We start from the raw sequence: 23,639 nt of genomic DNA, 5'->3' as shown, positions 1-23,639 counted from the left end.
TTTGGGTTTATCTTGTTTGGGGCTCTCTGTGCCTCCTGTACCTGGATGTCTGTTTCCTTCCTTAGGTTAGGGAAGTTTTCATCTATTATTTCTTGAAATAGATTCTCTGCCCCCTTGTCTCGCTCTTCTCCTTCTGGGACACCTATAACACGGATGTTAGTGCGCTTGATGTTGTCCCAGAGGTCCCTTAGACTGTCCTCACTCTTTTTAATTCTTTTCTCTTTTACCTGTTCACCTTGGGTAATTTGTTCTAGTCTTTCTTCCAGCTCACTGATCCGTTCTTCTGTATCCTCTAGTCTGCTTTTGAGTCCCTCTAATGAGTTTTTCATTTCCAGTATTGTATTCTTCATTTCTGATTGGTTCTTTTTTATATCTTCCATTTCTTTGTTGACATTCTCACTGAGTTCATCTATTCTTCTCCCCAGATCAGTGAGCATCCTTAACACTCTTAGTTTGAACTCTCTGTCAGGTAGGTTGCTCATTTCTGTTTCACTTAGTTCCTTTTCTGGGGTTTTGTCCTGTTCCCTTACTTGGAATGTATTCTTTTGCCTCCTCATTTTGCCTCTTTCCCTGTGCTTGTGTCTACGTATTAGGTAGGTCAGCTACGTCTCCTGCTCTTGGATAGGTGACCTTATGTAAGTGATACCTTAGGAGGCTTCCAGTGTGCTTCCCTCAGTTCTCAATGTTCCAGGGGTGGCCCCTATGTGGGCTACGTGTGTCCTTCTATTGTGGCCTGTTAGCTCTCCCTATAGGCGCCCAGGGAGGCTGAGTTATGCTCCTGGCCAGCTGTTGAAATGCTCAGCTGCTTGTAGTTGTTGTGGGCCCTTCAGTCTCTTTATCAGGTCTGGGGAGCCCCAGCACAGTTGGCTGCAAGTTCTAATACCACATTTGTGTTGCAGTATTTCTTTTAAGTGAGTAGGCCCCCAGTGTGGCAGGTTGTTAGGCTCAGGGCCTTAGAATTGCTGTAAACCTCTAGCCTATTAGGTCTCTTGTCAGCTCTCTGAGGATTGCAGCTGGGTGGGGCTGGCCTCAGGCACAGGAGCACCCAATTGTTTCAGGCTTTGGAAGGTGGGGCAAACCTCCTATGTGGGTCTTTGAGAAGCACAAGTCTTCTGCAGCTGACAAGCCCTGCCGCCCAGAGGTCCACACACACAGTCAACACAGTCCTGCCCCATGTGAGCGCCCCGACCTCCCCAAGCGGACCCAGTCTCTCCACAGTGGGAGCCCCACACACTCCGCCAACACCCCACACTCTCCACCCGCTCCTCGTGCACACCCTGCCCCGCTCAAGTCAGCTCAGTTGCCAGGCTGCAGAAAATCCAGTCACCAATCTATGCAGGCCCACACGTTGCCTGAGGGCTTGTTGTTAGGTGGGGCCAGTCTCTAGGGTGGGCTGCCTGCCCTGGCTGAGCTGGATTAAATCGGTGCTCTAGCGGGTGGAGCAGACCCTGGGCTAGCAGGTCTCAGGGAAAACTCCAATGGCGTCTGTGTCAGCATGCTCACACCAGGCCACAACAATGGCCGCCGCCAATGTCCCAGTCCCTGGAGAGGTCTCACCCCTCACCAAGATGCACTCAGGGCCTATTAGGTGAGTCTCTTGTCACCAAAGCAGTGTGCACCTTTCTTTCTGGTGATTTTAGGATGCTTTCTGGAACGGGTGAGTTTGTGCGTGGGCCCTTTAACAGCCAGTTTTAGTTTCTTTGTGAACCGGGTTTTCTGGGGGTGCTCCCCAATGCTTTAGTAGCAGGCAAAGTCAGATATTATGCCACTGGTGTCAATTGTGCTGGGTCCACAAAATGCCCACAGCGGGGGCTCCCCGGCTCAGGGCCCCGCGCCTCCAGGGAGGCTGCGTACCTGTGAGCTGCTCCCGGCGGTAGTGACGCTGGCGGCTTGTGAAGGCGGCGTTTTTCCTCTCCGGAAGGGAGTCTCTGCCTCTTCCACCCCAGTTAGGATTGTCCGTTGTTGCAGGAGTTCCTCTTATCCAGTTTTCAGTTCTGTCTCAGGGGTAATTTTTCCACGAGTAGTTGTAAATTGGCTGTGTCCACGGGAGGAGGTGAGTTCAGAGTCTGCCTACGCCGCCATCTTGACTCCGCCCAGTCTATTTTCTTCTTGGAGTAAAAGGTTCTAATATTTTAGTCTTTCTTGCAAGAGAATCACTCTTTTCTTCTGAGAATCAAAATAATACTTTTTTGGTATAACCATCAGTTTACGTCTCACTTAAATTTTGAAAGGCAGACAGGCATGAAGCAGGTAAAATATGTTGCTAAAAATAGAAGCACAGATTGTATTTATTTCTGTAGCCTACTTAGTTATGTTCAGTGTTTAGGGGACATTGGTGGATTTAGCATTAACTACCAATATAGCTGTAGGGAAAAATAATTTCCCAAGAGTGCTATAAAACTTTTCCAAGTCATAATTTATCTCAGACAGGATTACCTTTTGGGTGTTTATGGCTGGGTATTTTATTTTTAACTCTATCCTTTGGATGAACAAAGGGATGCTTATTATATCCTATAAAAGTGAATACTCTTAAAAATGTGATTTTGCATGACTAAATTTGAGAACAATTATAAATTCTAGAACATAAACATGAACATACATAAGAGGAAGAAAGGAGAACAATGAGTAGTCAAGTAAAAGGGAATTGAAAAAATAGTCGTAAATTTATGGGTTTGTAGAACTGAAAGTCATATTACAGACCCTCCAACCCAGTGAGGTATGTTACTGAATAGAGTCCAGAAATAGACCTAAAAGCCTTTAGGAATTAAGTTCACGATAAAAGTGGCAGTTTAAAATCGCTATGGAAAGAGGTTTATTTAAAAATGGTGTAGGACAGCTGTCGACTTGTGGATAAAGAAAGAAAGAAAGGAAGGAGAGAAAGACTACTTCATTCACTACGCCAAAACAAATCTCCTGTGGATGAAAAACTCAATCCAAAAGTGAAATAGTTCAAGTGCTAGAAGAAATCATGCAGGATTTCCCAACATATCTTAAGCTTATTCTAAACAACATACGCATACACACAGACTATGAAGGAAAAAAATAGCCAATTAATGTAAATAAAAATGATCTCTACTGAGTCAGCAGTAAGCCCCATTCATCAAGGCTTCTTGGGGACAACCCTCTTTCCCCAAAATACAAGGTCTTATGGAAATCTTAGAGTTATTTTCGTACTCTATAATGGGGCTTTCAAGGGTCTTTGCCCCCACAACAACTTGGAAACTGCTTTTGTTTCCTCATCTTCTTGTGACAGAAGAAGAGGCTCAGACATTTCCAATAAAATGCTGCCTCTGGTTCATCGGGGTTGTATACAGTGCAGGCTCAGAACACCAGCCAAACCTCCAAGCAGAAGTCCAATCAGGAGCCCAGGTTGTTAGCATCCTGGTTGTATCAACCTAGAAATTAGGGCCGGGGCAGGAGTAGAAACCGGCTAGGAACAAAAAAGGATCATAAGGACTTTGGTTTATTAGACTTATAAGCCCCTAAAGGTAGAGAGGGATCCTCAAAGTCATTTCATCCAATCTCTTCCATCTGGTTCTTGAGTCTTCCTCTGCAACACCAGCTTGCACTTAAATCCCTCCGCTAGCTATGTATGGCGGGAGCCATTCCATGGTGAGTCAAAATTTGTTTCTTTCCATGAGCCACTCACTTATCCTATATCAGCCTGTTGCAGCCATTTGGGGAGAGCCAATCTCTCACATGCAGCAACCATATGACTAGCTGACTAGTGTTTCAAAAAATGAGGGGTACTGCCAGTTCATCGGTTGGATCTTTATATACATTTTTCCCCTTGGGGGTCAAAGAAACCCAGAGAGGGAGGAGAAGCCTCACTGTAAAATCCTGTCTTTGTACTATGTTCTTCTAAATACGTATCATTTTCAACTATCGGGTGGTTTTCGGGTAGCTATGCCTGTCTTGAACTGGTCTTTCTGAGAACAGAGCCATGGAAATCTCAGCTTTGTCAAGAGTCTTTTCAGAAAATATGTTTATCAAAAATATTTGGAGGCTGTGAAGTTGGGGGAGACTGATTATGTTGAAAGACAGAATCACGGTTCCAAATGCTTTAAACATCCTTGCACAAGAGACTAAACCTAACTAGATGAAATGTCAGAGCCTTTCTAAGATCTAAAAGAGTAGTTATTAATGCAACACGGCACATGAGATTTGGGAGGAGTGAATATATCTAAACTTCTTGGGAGAATTTATTTGAGCTATGTACACACACCCTCAGGTTGTATTCACCCTCAACACCTCTTCCTCAGTTATAATATTATCACCGAAATGAACCATGTTACTCCTGGTATTGGGTAGAAAAAGAGATTGAGAGTTGCTGGTCTAAAATAACCACTGCACATCTATAAGAAGAGATTGAAGCAGTTTGTAATGAAAAAGACGTAGCTGTTTCACATGACAGTGACTCCAGTATAAGCCCACACTTACTGCCAACCTTTTACCGCCATTAAATCTTGAATGTCAACACTGATACATTAATGGAAGTGAATATTATTCAGCCTTAAGAAAGAAGGGAATCCTGCCATTTTGGACAACAGGGATGGACCTGAAGACATTATGCTAAGTGAAGTAAGTCACAGAAGGACAGATATTGCATGATTCCACTTAAATGAGATATCTAAAATAGTCAAACTCATAGAAGCAGAGGATAAAATGTTGGTTTCCAGGGACTGCAGGGAGGAGAAAATAGGTGCAATGGGTATAAAGTTACAGCTATGCAAGATGAATAAAGTCTAGAGATCTGCTGCACAGCACTGTGCCTATAGTTAACAATACCACATGGTGCACCCAAAAACTTGTTAAGAGGGTAGATCTCATGCTAAGTGTTCTTACCACAGAAAAAATCAAACGGACACAAGAAATCTTTTGGAGGTGATGGATGTGTTTATTACCTTAATTGTGGTGATGGTATTAGGGGTGTATGCATATGTCCAAACTCATCAAAGTGTATACATTTAACATGCAATTTTCTGTATATTAAGCATACCTCAACGAAGATGAGGGGAAAAAAAGACACACTAAAATTTCACAACTTAGTTTTCCTCCTAAGAACAGTTATTTGTTTCCTATCACAAAGTCTAGAAAATGGGTCATGATTCACTGTGGGGAGGGGGATATGTCCTAATAAGACTATTAGTCTTATTCTCGTGCCAAGGATCTCGTTTGACATGCAAACCTTCTCTGCCCACCTGATCCACAATGAATGAGCCATCAGACTGAAATGCAGTTTTATCCTCCCAGGTCAGCAAAGAGAATGTGGGCCTATAAGAATTATCATCACCCAAGGGTAGACATGATATGCTATGCAAAGTTAGACTAACACACATACCATCTGCAGGCAGGGCATCATGTGACAGCTTTCTTTGAGGAAGCTAAAGCAAGACAGACACATAAGAAGTGATTCAGGAAGAGCTGACGGAATGAATCCTAAAGCATCAGGAAAAGAAAATAATATTTTCCATCCATCTTGCAAAGTTTTACCAGGAAAACAAACTTGCCTAATTTGATAATCGCCTATTTACTAGGACAAACCATGACGAGGAAAGAGTGCTGCGTCCGAAAACAACAGCCACTTAGCAGGGTATAAAAGGGGACCTGGGGCAAAGAGCCTTCAAATCTTACAAACCCACCCTCCTGGAAACTCACCCAGAACCTCTACCCTCTGACACCATGGTCAGCTCCTGTTGTGGCTCCCTCTGCCCTGAGCAGGGCTGTGGCCAGGAGACCTGCTGCCGCCCCAGCTGCTGCCAGCCCACCTGCTGCAGGACCACCTGCTGCCAACCCAGCGGCAGTGTGTCCAGCTGCTGCAGGCCCCAGTGCTGCCACTCTGTGTGCTGCCAGCCCACCCGCTGCCGCCCCAGCTGCTGCAGCTCTAGTTGCTATCGCCCCAGCTGCTGCCAGACCACCTGCTGCCGCCCCTCCTGCTGTATCTCCAGCTGCTGCCACCCCTCCTGCTGTGGTTCCAGCTGCTGCCGCCCCTCCTCCTGCATCTCTAGCTGCTGCCACCCCAGCTGCTGCCAGACCACCTGCTGCCGCCCCAGCTACTGCATTTCTAGTTGCTGCCGCCCCTCCTGCTGTATCTCCAGCTGCTGTGGCCCCTCCTGCTGTGGTTCCAGCTGCTGCAGGCCCACATCCTGCATTTCTAGCTGCTGTCACCCCAGCTGTTGCCAGACCACCTGCTGCCGCCCTATCTGCTCTAGCGGTTCTTGCTGCTGAGCGCCCTGTACTGTACCATCAATCAAACTTCTTGATGTAGTCCATCTGTGAGCTGAATTATGAGAGGCCAGTCGTAAAACCTCAGTTCCAGCTGATTCTTAGACTGAGTTTGGCTTCCAAATATACTGCCCCCACCATGTTATTATCTCTCTCCCAAGTGAACACAAAGTTTACATTTTCTCTAAAATCTGTCAACCAACGTATCATCCCAATTGATATATTTGTTCTGTGCCAGATTTTCTCATATGGAGATATTCCCAAATCTTAAATAAATCTTAAATTTCCAGGCATACACATAAAAGAGCATCGCATCTCATTATTTTTCTTTCTTGAATTGTCATGCTTAGCTGACAATTGTTCTGTTGTTCTGCTCTGCAGAAGGAGTAGACTACAGCAGGTGATTTCCGGTTTCTACCTCTAGCCCCTCAGCACTCCGCATTCTAATATAAGAAGTTTCCTATGGCAAGCACCTGGAACTCTCTGCCTGAGGACTTTGGCTGAAGGAGCAGTCTCTGGGTGGGCCATAAGTAGGGGAGTTGAAGTCTCTAGGAGCAGTGCTCCACCAACGGACAGGAGTTGATGGATAAACACCCTAGATTCTTTCCCCTTGAGTGGGGGCATGTTGTACCAGTCTCCAGAGGTCCTCAGTGGGATTGGACCCCGGCTGCCTACAGGAGTAATCTGCTCTTGAAATCATTCTCTATTGGCCTCTGTCCCTTCCCAGGATCACCTCCCAGGTTCCCTACAATGCTTCTTAGGATCATCTCCCAAATAAACTACTTGCTCTCAAACCCCTTTTTTTGGGTCTGCTCTTGAAGGCACCCTATCTAAGACATATGTGTTCCAAATCTCATCGTCGGTGCCCTCCAAAACATTTTTCATACAATATGGATGGTCACTACAGTGTCACAGTCAACTCTTGAATTTACTGTCAGCTGAACTTCTAAATCTTTTGAATATTTTGCTGTCTCTTCTTACAAGTTTTGCACAATTTTTTTTAGACTAGTAGTCTTCAATCTGTTTTTTTTTTTTCATATCATTATATCTGAGGGAAAAGACACACTCCCACAAGTCACGTGGCTCTCCGTGTTAGTAACACTCATCTGGAAGCAGGCTGTGTTTAAGGGGGTACCACTCCAAGCTGTGTGTCTTATGTTGGATTCACTAAAAGCAGAGCCTGAAACAGGGATTCTCTCACGAGTGATTTATAAGGAAGTGCTCTCAGGAGAAATCGGTAAGAGACTGGGGAAGCGGGATAGGGTAGTGGAAGAAGCTAAGCCAGTTGAATTCTGTCATCATCTGACCCCACAGATGATGGAAGTGAATGGTACCACAGACCTGCCCTCCTAGAGGAAAGGTGGTTGGGCCTTTGTACTCTTACATCAGTTGTCACCAACTGTGGACCACCCCTGGTAGAGGGAGGTGACAGAGAGGGCAGAAACCTCCAGGTGTGGTGGCTCCTTTGGGCTGAGAACAATTAATTGGAGAACAGTGTGGGTGAATGGCGTGAGCCACTAGCAGTCCATACTCACACTAGCTTGGGGATGGGGGCCTTTATGGCAAAAGGGATCTGGATAGGACGTCATATAGTCTCCCCCTGGCACTGCTCATGTCTGCGTATTTCTCTCATTAAGCTCACTCCAACTGGTTGGCCACAATTTCTAGGGAAACCCACAAGAGGAGGGTTAGTGGGCAGCACCTCTGCTGATCTAGGTGACTTGCCCAGTGGAGTGACCTAGATGCCCATCTCTGAGAGCTCTGAGCCCTTGGTTACTATGTCCTCATCAGGCTACAGCTGTTGTACTTCCCCATGTGCAGTTAGAACTGGAATTAGGAATACCAAGAATGCCCCCAGTGGATCACTTAAACGCTAAATATATTCCTCCTTGCCCCCATAGCTCCTTTCTTTGCTTGCTGATCCCCTGGCACAAGAAGCCCAAAGCAATAAGGTGACAGTCATACCTTTAATTCTGATCAGACCTTTACTATGTCCCCTCGAGGTAACGTCCCCCTCTTACAGCGGGGACCTCTAGATGCACAGAGCCTACAATTATAGGGGAGGGAGGCATAAATTCCCCCAAATGGATCACTGGGAATGAAGGTGTCTTGACATGAGTACAGCCATGTTTGGCCGCTCCATTGACCTATAGCCACCAGCACACAAAGAAATACAAAGCTGTTTTCTGTGTGGTGGGAACTGGCCTTTTCCCGGGAACTGGCCTTTCTCCCACGGAGAGAGTTGCAAGTTGTAACAGTTCAAGGCTCTTGGAGCGTCGTAGCACGGGATGGACTGGCCATCTGTGCCGGGCTAGGACGATAACCAAAGAAAACAATGCACGTACACAACTACTGGGCTGGGACGTTAGCCAAGGGGCTCAGTGCACGTACGCCACTGATAACTATTTTGTGCATGGAAACACTAGATGCTTGCTCTGTAAACTCTGTAACTGCTTATATAAACTGCTGGAAGCTGAGACCTGGTGAGAGTTCCACCTGTGGAAGGGACACCTTGCCCAGGACGTGTGATCCTTGCCCAGCCGCGTCGATTGACAGGGCTCGCCCGGCAGTGGGGCGTGGATATTGTGCATAACTGATTTGATATAAAGTAATTGATTTGATGTGTTCTCTTTTCGGTCAACCTGGTGTTTCTCTTTCCGGTTGATTTGTGTCATTTCCCTTCAGTCGATCTGGTGTTTCCCTTTCCGATCGATCTGATGTTTTTCCCTCTTATTATATGACCTATTCGGATCTGCTGCTATCTCAGCTGATCCACATCAGCTTTCCCTTTCCCTTTCCAGTCGAGCTGGTGTTTTTTCCCTCTTATTATTTGACCTATTTGGATCTGTTTGCGGACTATCGCCTTTACTATCCTCTATATAATAAAATATACCTTCAGTCCATTTGTTTGGAGTGGAAAGTGTCTTTTACATCTCCGATCGAATCCCCAAACCTCTCATAACAGAAGGTGATGGGGAAACTCCTCCTTCAACCCTGAGTTTCTGGATTAATGTATTCAAATGGGGGGCCATGTTGGCATTTTGGGGTATCCAGCTCTCAGTGTCACCTCAGATCTGCTATCCAAGAGCATCCAAACACATGAGTATTCCAGTATTCAAATATTTTAATAGAGTTTAATTTTTATTATAAAGGAACTAATTAAATGGAAATATGTTAAATTCTCTATCATTTAGCCATGCCTGTTACAAGTGTCTTTATTTAGATCATATTATAACTAAGTCACTATAATTCACTTAGTGGTAGTACATAGCTAAAGATAAAATACATACCAGGTATTTATAAAAACGATGATGAGTACTAAGGTAACGTATGTCATTCCTGGTTAAAAAAAAAGCCTTTTTTCATCCCATTTTTAAAGGATAAATTAACATGACGTGCCCAGTTTCCCTGTGAGACACAACGCAGTTTCCTCAATGGTGATTGTAAATATCACTTGAGTCCACTTCATTCAAATTTCCTTGATATTTATCTAACTGAGGTTTTCATTATGGAATTCTAAAAGACAGCAAAACAATTAGTTTAAAAAGAAAAAACATACACAAAAGAAAAAAAATTACACTTCATCTACTCTATGTAATAAAAGAGGTATATGTTACATAGACACTACATAATTTGTGTGTATGGCCCTGATGTTAACTATCAATTCTACTTCACCAGACGATGGGTAAGAATTTTTGCAAGGAGCACACAGGGTGATTTCTCTCCTGGTTTTAATTTTCGTTTTAAAAAAATTCAGCGCATAGTCTATAGTAATTTCCTGCCATGGTTCATGCCCCATTTTTCCATTCTCATCCAGGTAAGACTGTGGTCTTGGTGTTAGAGTGATCTAAAAGAGTAAAGAGAATTATCATGTTTCAGTCAGAAATTGCTTAAAGTTCAGCGCTTCAAATTCAGGATCAACCCACACATCTATGGACAGCTAATCTTTGACAAAGGAGCCAAGAACATAGATTGGGGAAAAGAAAGTCTCTTCAACAAATGGTGTTGGGAAAACTGGATAGCCATATGCAAAAAAATGAAAGTAGACCCTTACCTTACACCATACACAAAAATTAACTCCAAATGGATTAAAGACTTGAATGTAAGACCTGAAACTGTGAAAGTTCTAGAAGAAAACATAGGCAGTACGCTCTTCGACATCGGTCTTAGCAACATCTTTTCAAACACCACATCTGACCGGGCAAGAGAAACAATAGAAAAAATAAACAAATGGGACTACATCAAACTAAAAAGCTTCTGCACAGCAAAGGAAACCATCAACAAAACGAAAAGACAACCTAACAATTGGGAGAAGATATTTGCAAACCATACATCTGATAAGGGCTTAATCTCCAAAATATATAAAGAACTCATGCATCTCAACAACAAAAAAACTACCAACCCAATTAAAAAATGGGCAAAAGACCTGAACAGACATTTCTCCAAAGAAGATATACAGATGGCCAACAGACACATGAAAAGATGTTCAAAATCACTAACTATCAGGGAAATGCAAATCAAAACTACAATGAGATATCACCTCACGCCCGTCAGAATGGCTATAATTAACAAGACAGGAAACAACACGTGTTGGAGAGGAAGTGGACAGAAGGGAACTCTCATACACTGCTGGTGGGAGTGCAAACTGGTGCAGCCACTATGGAAAACAGTATGGAGATTCCTCAAAAAATCAAGGATAGAACTACCATATGATCCAGCTATTCCACTGTTGGGTATTTATCCAAAGAACTTGAAAACACCAATTTGTAAGGGTACATGCACCCCTGTGTTCATTGCAGCCTTATTCACGATAGCCAAGACTTGGAAGCAACCTAAGTGCCCATCAAGGGACGAATGGATAAAGAAGCTGTGGTATATATACACAATGGAATACTACTCAGCCATAAGAAACGATGAAATCCAGCCATTTGTGACAACATGGATGGACATTGAGGGTATAATGCAAAGTGAAATAAGTCAGAGGGAGAAGGTCAAATACCGTATGATTTCCTTCATTAAGTAGTAGATAATAACAACAATAAACAAACACATAGGGACAGAGATTGGATTGGTGGTTACCAGAGGGGAAGGGGGGAGGGAGGAGGGTGAAAGGGATAATTCGGTACATGTGTGTGGTGATGGGTTGTAATTAGTATTTGGGTGGTGAACATGATGTAATCTATGCAGAAATAGAAGTACAATGATGTACACCTGAAATTTTTACAATGTTATAAACCAACGTTACCGCAATAAACAAAAAATTTAAAAATAAATAAATAAATAAATAAATAAATAAATAAATAAATAAATAAATTTTAATACTGGAATTAACAGTAGACATGTTCAAGGTCTGGGAAGGCAAAAAATGATTTCGTCATTATTGCCATCTGTGATTGATTGCTCCTGACTGCTTGGAGTTCTGCTTTGAGAAAGACACTAAGGTCATTTCCTGTTGAAAGAGTGCTACAATTCATTAGTGATGTCTGCTAGGGAAAACGGTAGCTTGCATGCCGCCTATTTGTCATCCCTTACCTAGATACAAGAGCTGAGTTTTAGAGAATAAGTAACTTGTTCAAAGTCCAATAGCTACTCAGTGTCAAAGCCAAGACAACCTAGATCTCCTGTATCAGTGCTCATTTCATTATACAATACTGGGACTGAAGTTTGCTTGTTTGTTTTGTTTTGTTTTGTTTTTCCTATGGACAATACAATTCCCGTAGTACTAACGCAAAAAAAAAAAAAAAAAATTCAGGATCATTTTCTCTACTATTTAGATGTTACAACTCTATTTTACTATTTTAGCTACTTCCGTTCCTAATTTAATATTATACAAATTCACGTAATAGAGACATTTAAGGAGGTGGGTCTCAAACTTGCCTGTGCATTAAGGTTACCTGAGAGGAGCTTTAAAAAATTGTGACACCCAGGCTATATACCAAGCCAGTCAAATCAGAATTTTCCTGGGCGGGAGGCGGGCACCAGTTTGATTCCAAATATGCAGCCAACTTTGTGAACCACTGGTCTAGGGACTGATTCTCTATACACTTCTCTATAACAAGAATGTACTCTACCATTGCAGCTGTTGCCAAAGGGTTTTCTTAATCGTCCTGAATTTATATAGAAAACTTGCTCCTAATAATCAAAAACTCTTTTAATGTGTATATTTTTTCCTCAGCATCTCATATACAGCAAATCAAGTGAAAATCTCTCCCCTCAAGGCACCACATTGCCTCACAGTATAATTGTTTAAATGTCTCATGTTCTTTAGCTCTGCAAATGCAAGCCTATAAAATAAAAACATGTAAATCGAGTGTTTGCTAAGCAAGTGATTGTGATAAAAATATCACAGGGGTTTGCTCTTTAAACGGTCCTAATTAAGACATGTAAGGATGTCATCAGAGGGTGATCAGTTTGTCTCTGTTCACCTGGGACTTTCCTAATTTTAACACTGGGAGTCCTCAGTTGTGGGCAAACAGGGACGGCTGGTCACCCTACCATGAAATTGATTGGTAACAGTTAAAATTAAGCCTTGGTACTTCATTAGTGCAGCTGTGAATGAACTAGTGATACACACATCAACTTTAGCAATTCTCACAGACATGTGCCAAGCTAAAGGTGCAAGGCAGAAAAGAAATTATACCATGTATCACTTGTTTGAAGTTCTAGATCAAAACGAATCTATGGTGAAAAAAATGTTAAAATAGTGGTTGCCTTTATGGTGGTGGGGAGTTTATTGGGGTGACACATGGGAAACTTCTGGTATAATGGAAATGTTCCTGTCTTGATAGGGGCGGGGTTACATGGATGTATTCACTTATCAGAACTCATCAAATAGGACACTTAGAATCTGTGCATTTCAATGTATGTAATTTTTACCTAAAATGTAAAATAAATTATAAAAATTAAATTAAAAACAGTGACTAGAAATATTTATTTATGAATAAATCTATGTCTTTACCAAATTGTCATGTTGGCTAATTTGCCTTAAGAGCAATTCTTTTAGTTAAATTACACTGCTATGAGCTCTTTGATGTTGCTTTACCACATTGTGTTACAGTTTGTGTGTGTGTGTGTGTGTGTGTGGTCTTCCCACTAAACTGTAAATTCCTCAAGAAGAGACTCTACACCACATTTGTAACTCCAGTGACTGGCAACGTGTGTCTCTCAGATTATCCACTCAAGAAATCTGCTTTATAAATAAGGCAGGAACTTACTAGAGGCACTTCTTCAAAGCTCGATTGAACAGAATAAAGCAGTAGGTCTCCAAGTGTGGTCCTTGGATCTTCCACATCAACGTCATTTGGGTACTTGTTAGAAATACAGAACCTCAAGCTCCAACTTGCAATCAGAAACTCTGGGAGCACTTCCAAGCATTTTTAACAGGCCCTCCAGATGAATCTGATGTATGCTCAAGTTGGACTATCATAAATAGAGAATACGTAGAAATAGTAATTAAATAAGGTTGAATTTACTAAAATCCATTCACATTTCAAATTTACCCAAAAAATTTGTTCTGTAGATTTCCTAGTTCTGAAAAGAGGCACATTCTGATTATTCAACTTTTTTTTTCTCCATTGAGGGAATATTTTTAATTAAGAATGAGATAAGGAATAAAAATGAGGCTATGTCTTCCAGAATCTAAGAGACCAGCGGAGAGATCTAATATATAAGACAGCAAAGTAACAGCTTAAAACTATGAGATATAGTAACAGGAATCATACAGATAAATTGCCTGCCAAGGTTTTAGAATATGGAACATGATCCAAAGTTTGAAACATCCGAGGAAATCCCTTCCAGTGGTGTAGAGGTCACCAGTGTCCCTTACACCTACAGCTGTCCCCTTCCTCTTTGCTCAAAAATGACCCACAAAGTAGGGCCTTTTCCTCTTGTCCATGCCAGATGCCACACTATGCTGATGGGATTTCTTCCCCATTGGCCACTGGAAGAAATGCACAACCAGAAATATGACTGCCCAAGTTGCTTCCTGGTAGGGGATACAGGAGGGGAGAGTAAGAAATGCAATTCCAAATGCCGAATATCACATGACAGCCCACTGTGGAGGAAGATGAGGAGAGTGTGGTCTAGAAGATGCCAGCAGATGAGAATCAGGAGAAAAAGCAGATCAGGTAGAATTTATCACATCTGGAAAAGAAAATTTTGTTTCCAAGTTTAAACCACTAACTAGATAAACATTATCGTGTAATCTGATAATTACTTAAATGTTAAGTAAAGAAAAACAAAGAAATTGCGTTGACAACTCACCCTCTTCCAGCAGTATATAAGAGGCAGTAGCACAAGGAGACTTCTAACCTCAAGAACCGCACTCTCCTGGAAACTCACCCAGAACCTCCACCCTCTGACACCATGGTCAGCTCCTGTTGTGGCTCCGTCTGCTCTGAGCACAGTTGTGGCCAAGGCATCTGCCAGGAGACCTGCTACCGCCCCAGCTGCTGCCAGACCACCAGCTGCAGGACCACCTGCTGCCGCCCCAGCTGTAGTGTGTCCAGCTGCTGCCACCCCAGCTGCTGCCAGTCTGTGTCCTGCCAGCCCACCTGCTGCCGCCCCAGCTGCTGCATTTCTAGTTGTTGCCGCCCCTCCTGCTGTGGTTTCAGCTGCTGCAGGCCCCAGTGCTGCCAGTCTGAGTGCTGCCAGCCCACCTGCTGCATTTCTAGCTGCTGTCATCCCTCTTGCTGTGGCTCCAGTAGCTGTGGTTCCAGCTGCTGCTGCCCTTCCTGCTGCCTACGTCCAGTCCGTGGCCAGGTCTCCTGCCACATCACTTGCTACCCCCCCACCTGTGTCATCTCCACCTGCCCCCGTCCCGCGTGCTGTGCCTCTTCCTGCTGCTGAATCTCTGCCTGTAATCTTTGTCACACTATGGATGTCCACACAAGCCATATAAAATGTGTTGGAGCCAAACAGTGATCGGGGAATGGACTCTTAGCTGCCAACCCTTCTGATTTGGCATTCAGAGTTGGTGTTCAGTTCTAGGAAATGATGGATGAAAACACATTTGTCAAATGATTTTAACCCAGGCCCAAATGCATCTATTTTCAGACCAGCAATGTCTTCATCCTAAGTATACACTGATTGTGATGATCTCGTATTACGTTGTTTCCATGTGTTCTTGATAAACAGCCATTTCCCCTGCTACTGAAATCCCCTGATTTGTTAATGATTTGGTGTGTACATGCACGTGTGCATGTGTGTATGTGTCTTTACCTATCACTTCACACCAAGGACCATCTTGCTTCAAATGCAGCAGGGCATATTCAAGAGCAGCTGCTTATGTTGGAATCGAGACTCCACTAGACATTAGTTGTATGGCATGGGCAAAGTTACTTTACCTCTTCAAGCCTCAGTTTTCTTCTCTGTGAAATGAGGGTAATACATTATGTTCTTCAAAGGTCCAAAGACAGACTCCACGTAAGGCACTTAGCACAGAGCTGGGTGCATAATGTAAGCGCTCAATAAATATCATTTTATTGTTATTGTTATTGAAACACTACCCTTGGCTAGAATATTAAATTAGCGTAGTGTTCCCTTTGACAGAACAGCAAAGAGAGTGTGTATAATTTTTTCACTGCCCGCTATAACTCAAAATTGTTTTGATATATGTTTCAAATGTCCCTTAAAAACTCCAGTGAGTTGAACATCATAAAGTCATCTAAATTTCACTTGACTATATTTCTACTTCCAGTACGTTCCATTATTAGTTGTGTAAATTTTGGGTGTTCTACTGTGCTCAGGTACTTTTTCCTCTCTCTCACTCCCTTCTTCATTCCTTCTCTTTCTTCCTTTCTTCCCTCCTTCCTTCCCCCTTCTTTCCTCTCTAAATGTAATACTTTCTTTCAGAATACTAAGTGTACCTTCTAAATCCAGACTTCTGGCAATTTATGAAGTCTGTGGCAACTTTTCCATAAAAAATTTTTAAACTTTTTATTAATCAATGCTGAAAATTTTAGTATTCCCAGACTGAAACTCCGTCATAATTTTAGCCCTTCATATTACTGAGATTTCTCCATCTTCCTGATGGTTTTACTCTCCCATTTTAGGCTTTCATCACCTGGCTTGGTCTTAAGAGACCATAAGACTTAGTTCTCTCTGGTAAGAATGATCCTCCTTAGCTGCGAAAATGTGTCACAATATATACAATAACATCACGTTTATACAAATATAAAGGTCTATAAGTTTTGGCTCATAATTTGAAGTATATTAGAAACATTTTAAATTCAAAGTAAAATATTGCATATTAGCTGTGTTATATTTCCAAATAACTTAAAGGTGTAACTAAGAGTCGGTTGTTATTTCTAAAATTTAAAAAAAAGTTTTTTTTTTTTTTTTGTGAGGAAGATCAGCACTGAGGTAACATCCGATGCAAATCCTCCTCTTTTTTTTGCTGAGGAAGACTGGCCCTGGGCTAACATCCGTCCCCATCTTCCTCTACTTTATATGGGACGCTACCACAGCATGGCTTGACAAGCAGTGTGTCGGTGCACGCCCAGGATCCAAACCCACGAACCACGGGCCACCAAAGTGGAGCGCACTCACCTAACCACTTGTGCCACCGGGCCGGCCCCACCCCCCGAAAAGTTTGAAAGTGTCAAGACACAAACTGCATATAAAGTGGGTTTCACCCCAACACAGGTTGGGTTTTACATTCTTGTCATAGAAATGTCTCACAGACATCTTCAGCTTTACCTTTTTCACTATACTCTGAAATGTTCTACAGGATACAGCTTTGTCTTTTATACACTAGAATTAACATGTCTTTTATCCTCCCGTAGGTTCTTCTTTAATAACTGTTAATTATAGGATGCAGGCTCTGGTTTTAACATTACGCTTTATTAGCCAGAGCTAAATCAAAGTATATAGGTTCTATATTGTCTTTTTCAGCATTAAAGTATATGAAGCTTATAATTTCCTGTTTTTACAACAAGAACTGAGTCACAGCAGGAACGAGATGGCACATTGAATCTGGGTGAAAAAAGGAATATTTACAAAGATATGGATAGAGTTTAGGGAAAGCAATGAGGGATCGTTCAGTATCCAGGGTTCACAATAGTGAGGAACAGTTACTCCTAGGCCTGAGGCCTATGCAGTGGTTTGGGTGAAGTAACCAGATGGTGGCATGCACAACCTCTTAGGATTCCTGCATGCAGGCACTCCATGGACAGTAATTGCCATCAGGGAGAGTAACAGTGCTCTAAAACTTCCAAAAGTGATACAGGGGATATTGTGGTAGAGAAAACCGTGGTAGAGATAAAGTTATGAATGGCAAAGGGGGACCGGAGTGATTATTCTGTGGTCCCATCAACTTCACCTGAATGCATAGCTGGGCTGGATTTTAAGTGAACAGAGCATCAACTAAGTCTGCCTTCACTCAGTTTTATTTGGCCATGCTCAACATATACCTTCGGAATTGCTCAAGCTCTCCTGGGTAGCAAACACTAAGCAATATAGAATTCCATAAAAGCAACAAGACAGGACTGTTCTTATTAAGGAAATAGCTGAAGCATGTGTTTTATTTCCTGCAAACTCCCTTTTGACAGTCCTGTCTGGCTGGTATGTGGGAAGACAGTTCCCAGAGGTTAACAGCGGACTCTCAGTCATTAAACAAGATCAAGCCTCTGATCGCTTCAGCTGTAACTAATATATAAGAACTTTCTAGGAAGTGCAACAAGCGTAGCAAGACTGGTATGCCATTACAAACTCTGCTAACGCATTCTTTACAACACCAGTTTGAGGGTCCAGCCAGGTACAATTTACTTTCTCGTGGCGGGGAGCCTGGTATACATGTACTATTTTGACACACAGATATTTGAGTTCACTAGCATATTGCCTTCATCTAGCGAGGTGGCCTTGGACTTGTAACCATTAAGAGCAAGTCAATATTATACATTGATGACTATGGTACCAGTGCATGAGAAATCATCAATGAATTAAAAAAGCAAGTCCAGAAATTGACTCAAATACATAAAGGAATTTAGTAAATGAAAAGGTAGCATTTTAAATCAGTGGGGGAAAAATGTATTGTTTAATAAATGGTGATGGGCTCTGTTCATATCAGATTTAAAAATATTTAAACTGCATATCATATATCTTTGTAAATTCATAATGGGTCAAACATTTGAAAATATAAAACATGAAACTTTGAACTTAGAAGAAACTGTGGGACAATGTTTATGCAAATTTACAACCGGAAAGGCCTTTCAAAGTATGACACCAACCTCAGAGGCCATAAAAGAAAAGATTAATAAATTTGACTGTACCAGAAGTAAACACCTGTGTGGCAAAAACCACATAAGCAAAGTCAAAGAAGGAAGACTAACTAGGAAAAATATTTGAAATTCACATTATATAAAAAGGCTAATTTTTATAATATATAAAGAGCTTTTATAAAAATCAATGTATAAGGGCTAAACCCAGTAGGAAAACATAAAAATACAAATTACAGATAACACAGAAAATTTCCTATAATTTTCTTTACAGAAAAGGAAATATTAATAGCTCTTAAACATCTGAAGAGCTGTTCAATCTCATTTACAATGAGAGAAATGCAAATTAAAATCACATGGAGAAACTTTCAACTCTCTGTCATACTGACTAGGATAGATAGATGTCTATATATATCAACACATGTCTACATATGTGTCTATGTATCCGTGTAACATGTGTATCGTTGTGTCAACAAAAATGGGGAAAAACAAGCATTCACTCATTACTGATAGAAATGTAAATTGGTACAATCTCTGTGGAAGGTGAAGTTGGCGTTATCTAACAAATATTATAAATAAGTGCATACTCTTTGATTCAGCAGTTCTGTATCTGTGGGAATTTATCCTATAGAAAATGTTCACGTGTGTGGAATTATGTATAAACAGGCTTCTTCATTGCAGCGTTGCACATAATATCAAAAGATTGGAAACTAACTAAGCCCAGTAATGGGAGATTGGTTAAATAAATTATGGCACATTCATAAATTGAATACTGTGCAACTATAAATGAAAAAGAATAGCATAGCTGTGTAGACGCTCTCTGAATGCTTCAAGCGAAAGCAGCAAAGCTGGAAGAGCATGGCTGGGATGCCACCATTTGTCGAAAGGAAAGAAGTGGATAAATCTTACTATTTGTTTCTTGTGTGCTAAATGTCTCCAGAAGGACTCACAGAAACTGTCAAGTCTGGCTGCCTTCGAGGAGGCGACCTGGGTGACTGTGAAGAAAGGTGGGAGGGATATCTTTCACTTTGTCTTTTGACTTTTTAACATGTGAATATAGATGATATTCAAAACATTTAAATTAAAATTTAAAATATAAAAGATGCGGGGCCGGCCCTGTGGCTTAGTGGTTAAGTGCGTGCGCTCCGCTGCTGGCGGCCTGGGTTCGGATCCCGGGCGCGCACTGACGCACCGCTTCTCCGGCCATGCTGAGGCCACGTCCCACATACAGCAACTAGAAGGATGTGCAGCTATGACATACAGCTATATACTGGGGCTTTGGGGGGAAAAAAACCAAATAAATAAAATTAAAAATATATATATAAAAGATGCAAAATATAAAAACCTCTCTCCAGAGACTATTTTGTTTCATTTTTACTCTCCACTTCTTCCCTATCCAAGACAATGCTGAGCAACATTCAAACTTTTCCTGCACTCCTTCCAAAGGGGATTCTTTTCTTTTCATATCTTAGCGATAGTGGTCCTGCTGCAGCGCATATGGACACAGGGGTGGACACCGAGGGATTGGCTGCAACCCACAGCCCAGCTCAGTGAGCGTGACCAGAGGGCTGATCCAAACAGTGGGGAGACTTGGGATGGAGAAAAGGTTTCTAGACCCTTGGGAAAAACGGTGGGCTATGGTGGCATCAAATCATAATTCAATTACATCGTTTGAGGTAGCTTTACTAAGCATGTACTTTCTTTATCCTCTAAGAGAAAAATTAAATAGCGAGCAAGCATGTTGGGGGCATAGAGGTAAATTCCAAGGGAATTGTTTAAGTGTTCTATGTTCTTCTGCTTCATTGCAACATAAATAACTTACCATCTGAAAGGGACTCGGATTTTAGTTTGAATTATTTAAGAAAAATACACAACTGTCATAGCTAATTTCCGAAAACAAATAGGAAAAGATATGAATAGTGAATGTCAAGGGGTCCTTAGGCCCATGAAAGGGAATTTGACTGCAGTTACCCAGAATACAGGTCCACAGACATTTGCTGACAGTGGGGTGTTGAAAGACTAGGTGTAAGTTTCATGCACCGTATTTGTATGTTAATAACACACGTTGCTCTGATAACCTGGAGCAACATGAAGATAAAGACAATTTGTTTCACATCTGATTTTTCAGAGAGGCAGTGTGTGTAGCAGTTAAAAACGTGGACTCCAGTGCTGGGCTGGCTGGGATCAAATCACAGCTTCCTTGCTTACTGGTTTTAATCCTCCCTGTGCTTCAGTTTCCTCGTCTGTAAAGGAGGGATTATAATGAAACTTGCAGCACTGGGTTGTTGAGACGAGTAAACAAGCTAATGTGTGTAAAGCACTAGGACGACTGTATAACATGATGGTCATTCTTCCAGCATCCAGCAAAGCGTTCAGCGTACAGCACTCAGGTTTGGAGAAGGAAGGAAAGAAAATCAGGAATTCCATCATCCATTACGTTTTCATTTGCTTAGGCTCCTGAGGACAATGGATATATTTAGTGCATAATTGTGCCAAATATCCCATTCTTGTCTTTTGATGCAAATATCTCTTCCTTATCTCTAAATGGCTTTAGTTCTTCTTTTTTAGCACAAGTCCTGTCTGACTTATTTATCCTTTAAAAGTTTTAAATTATTGGCTTTTAGGAGGTAGAGGGCATAAATTATACACATAAAAGTTATGAAACATATAAAAAATAGATTGAGGTATGTTTTATAACTTTTATGAAAGATCTTCCTTATAACTCTGTTTTCAGTTTGGTCCAAGTCTCTGCTGATTCTTTCTTTGAAATGACTGCTATGCTCATTACCATCCAGCACACTTCTCACCCTGCCCCATTTCAACTTTTAAACAATGTTTCTCTCAGAAATCCAAGTGTATTTTGGCATTTATAAAGGCAGATCATACATTAAAATAAATTGTATAGGGCATATATATTATATTACATCCCTGCCTAAAGGCTTTTAAAAGATCTCCACACACAATCTCTCCTCATTCTAGCAATCTCAATTTCTCTCTCACTACTTCTTAAAATAGACCTTGCAGACATATCCTTTTCATCATCATAAGCCAGGGTTCTTCCCAATCTCAATTGTTGTTCTTTCTTTTGAATCCTCTTTCCGTCCATCTGTGTGAATAACGTGTTCTTAAGGTCACCGTGTCCTCTTTGATGACCTAGACAAAATCTTTACTCATTAAACAGACATCTCCTTTATCAAAAACTCATTCTATTTCAGCCCTTGGGGGTACAAAGATGAATAAAGCATAGTCCCTGCCCTACTGGAGTTTATATTGTAGAGGGAGCCAGACACATAGATGCATTTCTGGTAGAGAATAATATGATAGAGCCCATGCATATACAAAGCACAAAGGAAGTGCAATGGAGGAAGGTCTTTACTCTGAGTGACGCTATGGAAGATACTGGAGGAAGATGGCATTTGAACTTAACCAGTAAAAGTTAACCAGGAGAATGCTGAGCTCACAAGAGACTGCAGGAAGACTGAATGTCGTGAAGGTAATTTGTTCTTTCCTTGAATATTTTTTTCTCCTGAATGCCTGTGGCACTAAAGAAGACCTCTTATTTAGGAGCATAATCATATGTGACTTTGGTTATAAAACACTTTATGGATGCAATTTCTATGTAAGTATATGTAAGATAATGAATATGTCATTTATATTCCCCTTAATGCTTCTAAGAAAATCTTAAACATAGGTGGTACTACTATAAGAACTTCTAGACGTTTTAGCTCAGAATATTTGAAAAATATTTTAATAAAACATCCATAAAGCACAACCACGACGTATTTTGATATTTCAAAAGGCAGATCAAAAACTATTGTCCCAGTGTACTCTTTCCCAGCCTAGAAGACATTTCTGAAGATCAACACTGATTAACCCCAGATGACTCTTGGCTACTTAAAAACACTGAGTTGCTGCTAACTGTTTCAAAGTGCACCAGGATGATGAGAAATAACACAGCTTGGAATGTCCTAGGAATTTCGTTAGCTAAATGACTCCTGGTATCTGCACAGCGAATCATAAGTTTCCTCATTTCTCACACTCAAGAAGAGGAGCTTACTTCCTTTTTTCCTATTAGAATTCCATCTGATTGAAACGTGACTTTTCCAGTAGGGATCCTAATCCCATCGGAAGGTCTCCCAACATCATATCAAGGTGAGAAACAGACAAGAGACAGTGACCCACCTGTGTCAAATGATACCCAGGGATTGAAGACACGTGACACTGCAAACAAAGGAAGAAACAGAAGAGGTGATTCATGTGCGAACACTGGGGAACTTGAGAAAAGGGAAGTAATTATTTTCTATACATTGAGAGTTTTTACTAGAAAAATACAGTGATATCATTTACTAATTGCATTTGTAGTCACATAAACAAAAAGAAGGAAACAGTCTTTTCATAATCACAGAAGTCCCTCAGCTGAGTATAAAAGGGGATGTGTCACAAAGAGACTTCCAAACTCAAGAACCTCACTCTCCTGGAAACCCACCCAGAACCTCCACCCTCTGACACCATGGTCAGCTCCTGTTGTGGCTCTGTCTGCTCTGAGCACAGCTGTGGCCAGGAGACCTGCTGTCGCCCCCACTGCTGCCAGATCACCTGCTGCAGAACTACCTGTTGTCATCCCAGCTGCTGCCACCCCAGCTGCAGTGTGTCCAGCTGCTGCAGGCCCCGGTGCTGCATCTCCAGCTGCCGCCACCCCAGCTGCTGCCAATCTGTGTGCTGCCAGCCCACCTGCAGTCACCCCAGTTGCTGCATTTCTAGCTGCTGCCGGCCCTCTTGCTGTGGCTCCAGCAGCTGGGGTTCCAGCTGCTGCCACCCCTCCTGCTGCCTACGCCCAGTCTGTGGCCAGGTCTCCTGCCACACCACTTGCTATCGCCCCACCTGTGTCATCTCCACCTGCCCCCAACCCACATGCTGCACCTCTTCCTGCTGCTGAACTCCTGCCCTGAACCCACCCTCTCCCCTTTGTCTCACTCATCACAGAAGCAGACATAGATGCACCTCATAGATGCCCTAAGAGAAGCCATTCCCGCCAACTGTGTGTCCACATCGTGACCTCAGGCCAAACTCTCTCCTTTGTTGACCTTTTCTCCATGTGGACCCAGAGTGTGAAATTAGGTGGTATTTATAGCAAGAAATTAATAGAATCGCCCAAATTCAACATCAGACCTTTTGACTTCTGAGTGCCAGGTCATCCTG

At 42.0% G+C, this 23,639-nt stretch overlaps 1 protein-coding gene across 10 annotated transcripts in view; it reads left to right on the top strand.

Annotated features, from left to right (window-relative positions):
• Nucleotides 1-23,376, top strand: part of LOC101387654 (uncharacterized) — a 30,975-nt gene extending 7,599 nt beyond the window's left edge. Inside the window, exons 1-3 of one of the 10 annotated variants that reach the window (XM_087441141.1) lie at nucleotides 5,288-6,203; nucleotides 14,673-15,067; nucleotides 22,997-23,376. In XM_087441141.1, the coding sequence (XP_087297267.1) occupies nucleotides 5,683-6,203; nucleotides 14,673-15,067; nucleotides 22,997-23,376 (1,296 nt within the window). In that variant the 5' untranslated portion in view covers nucleotides 5,288-5,682. Of the gene's footprint in view, nucleotides 1-1,845; nucleotides 1,857-5,287; nucleotides 6,294-14,589; nucleotides 15,073-15,578; nucleotides 15,584-18,388; nucleotides 18,394-18,429; nucleotides 18,440-19,991; nucleotides 19,997-22,996 lie in introns of those variants that run through there. The other 9 variants (XM_087441149.1, XM_087441148.1, XM_087441147.1 and 6 more) reach the window with 9 other exon arrangements.
• The last annotated feature ends 263 nt before the right edge of the window (nucleotides 23,377-23,639 follow it).

The sequence above is a fragment of the Ceratotherium simum genome, chromosome 16 (genome assembly GCF_057802395.1).
Source record: "Ceratotherium simum simum isolate JZ-2026a chromosome 16, ASM5780239v1, whole genome shotgun sequence".
Classification (NCBI taxonomy): Eukaryota; Metazoa; Chordata; class Mammalia; order Perissodactyla; family Rhinocerotidae; genus Ceratotherium; species Ceratotherium simum.
Note: the sequence above shows the minus strand (reverse complement) of the source record. Positions and strands in the feature narration are given on the sequence as shown.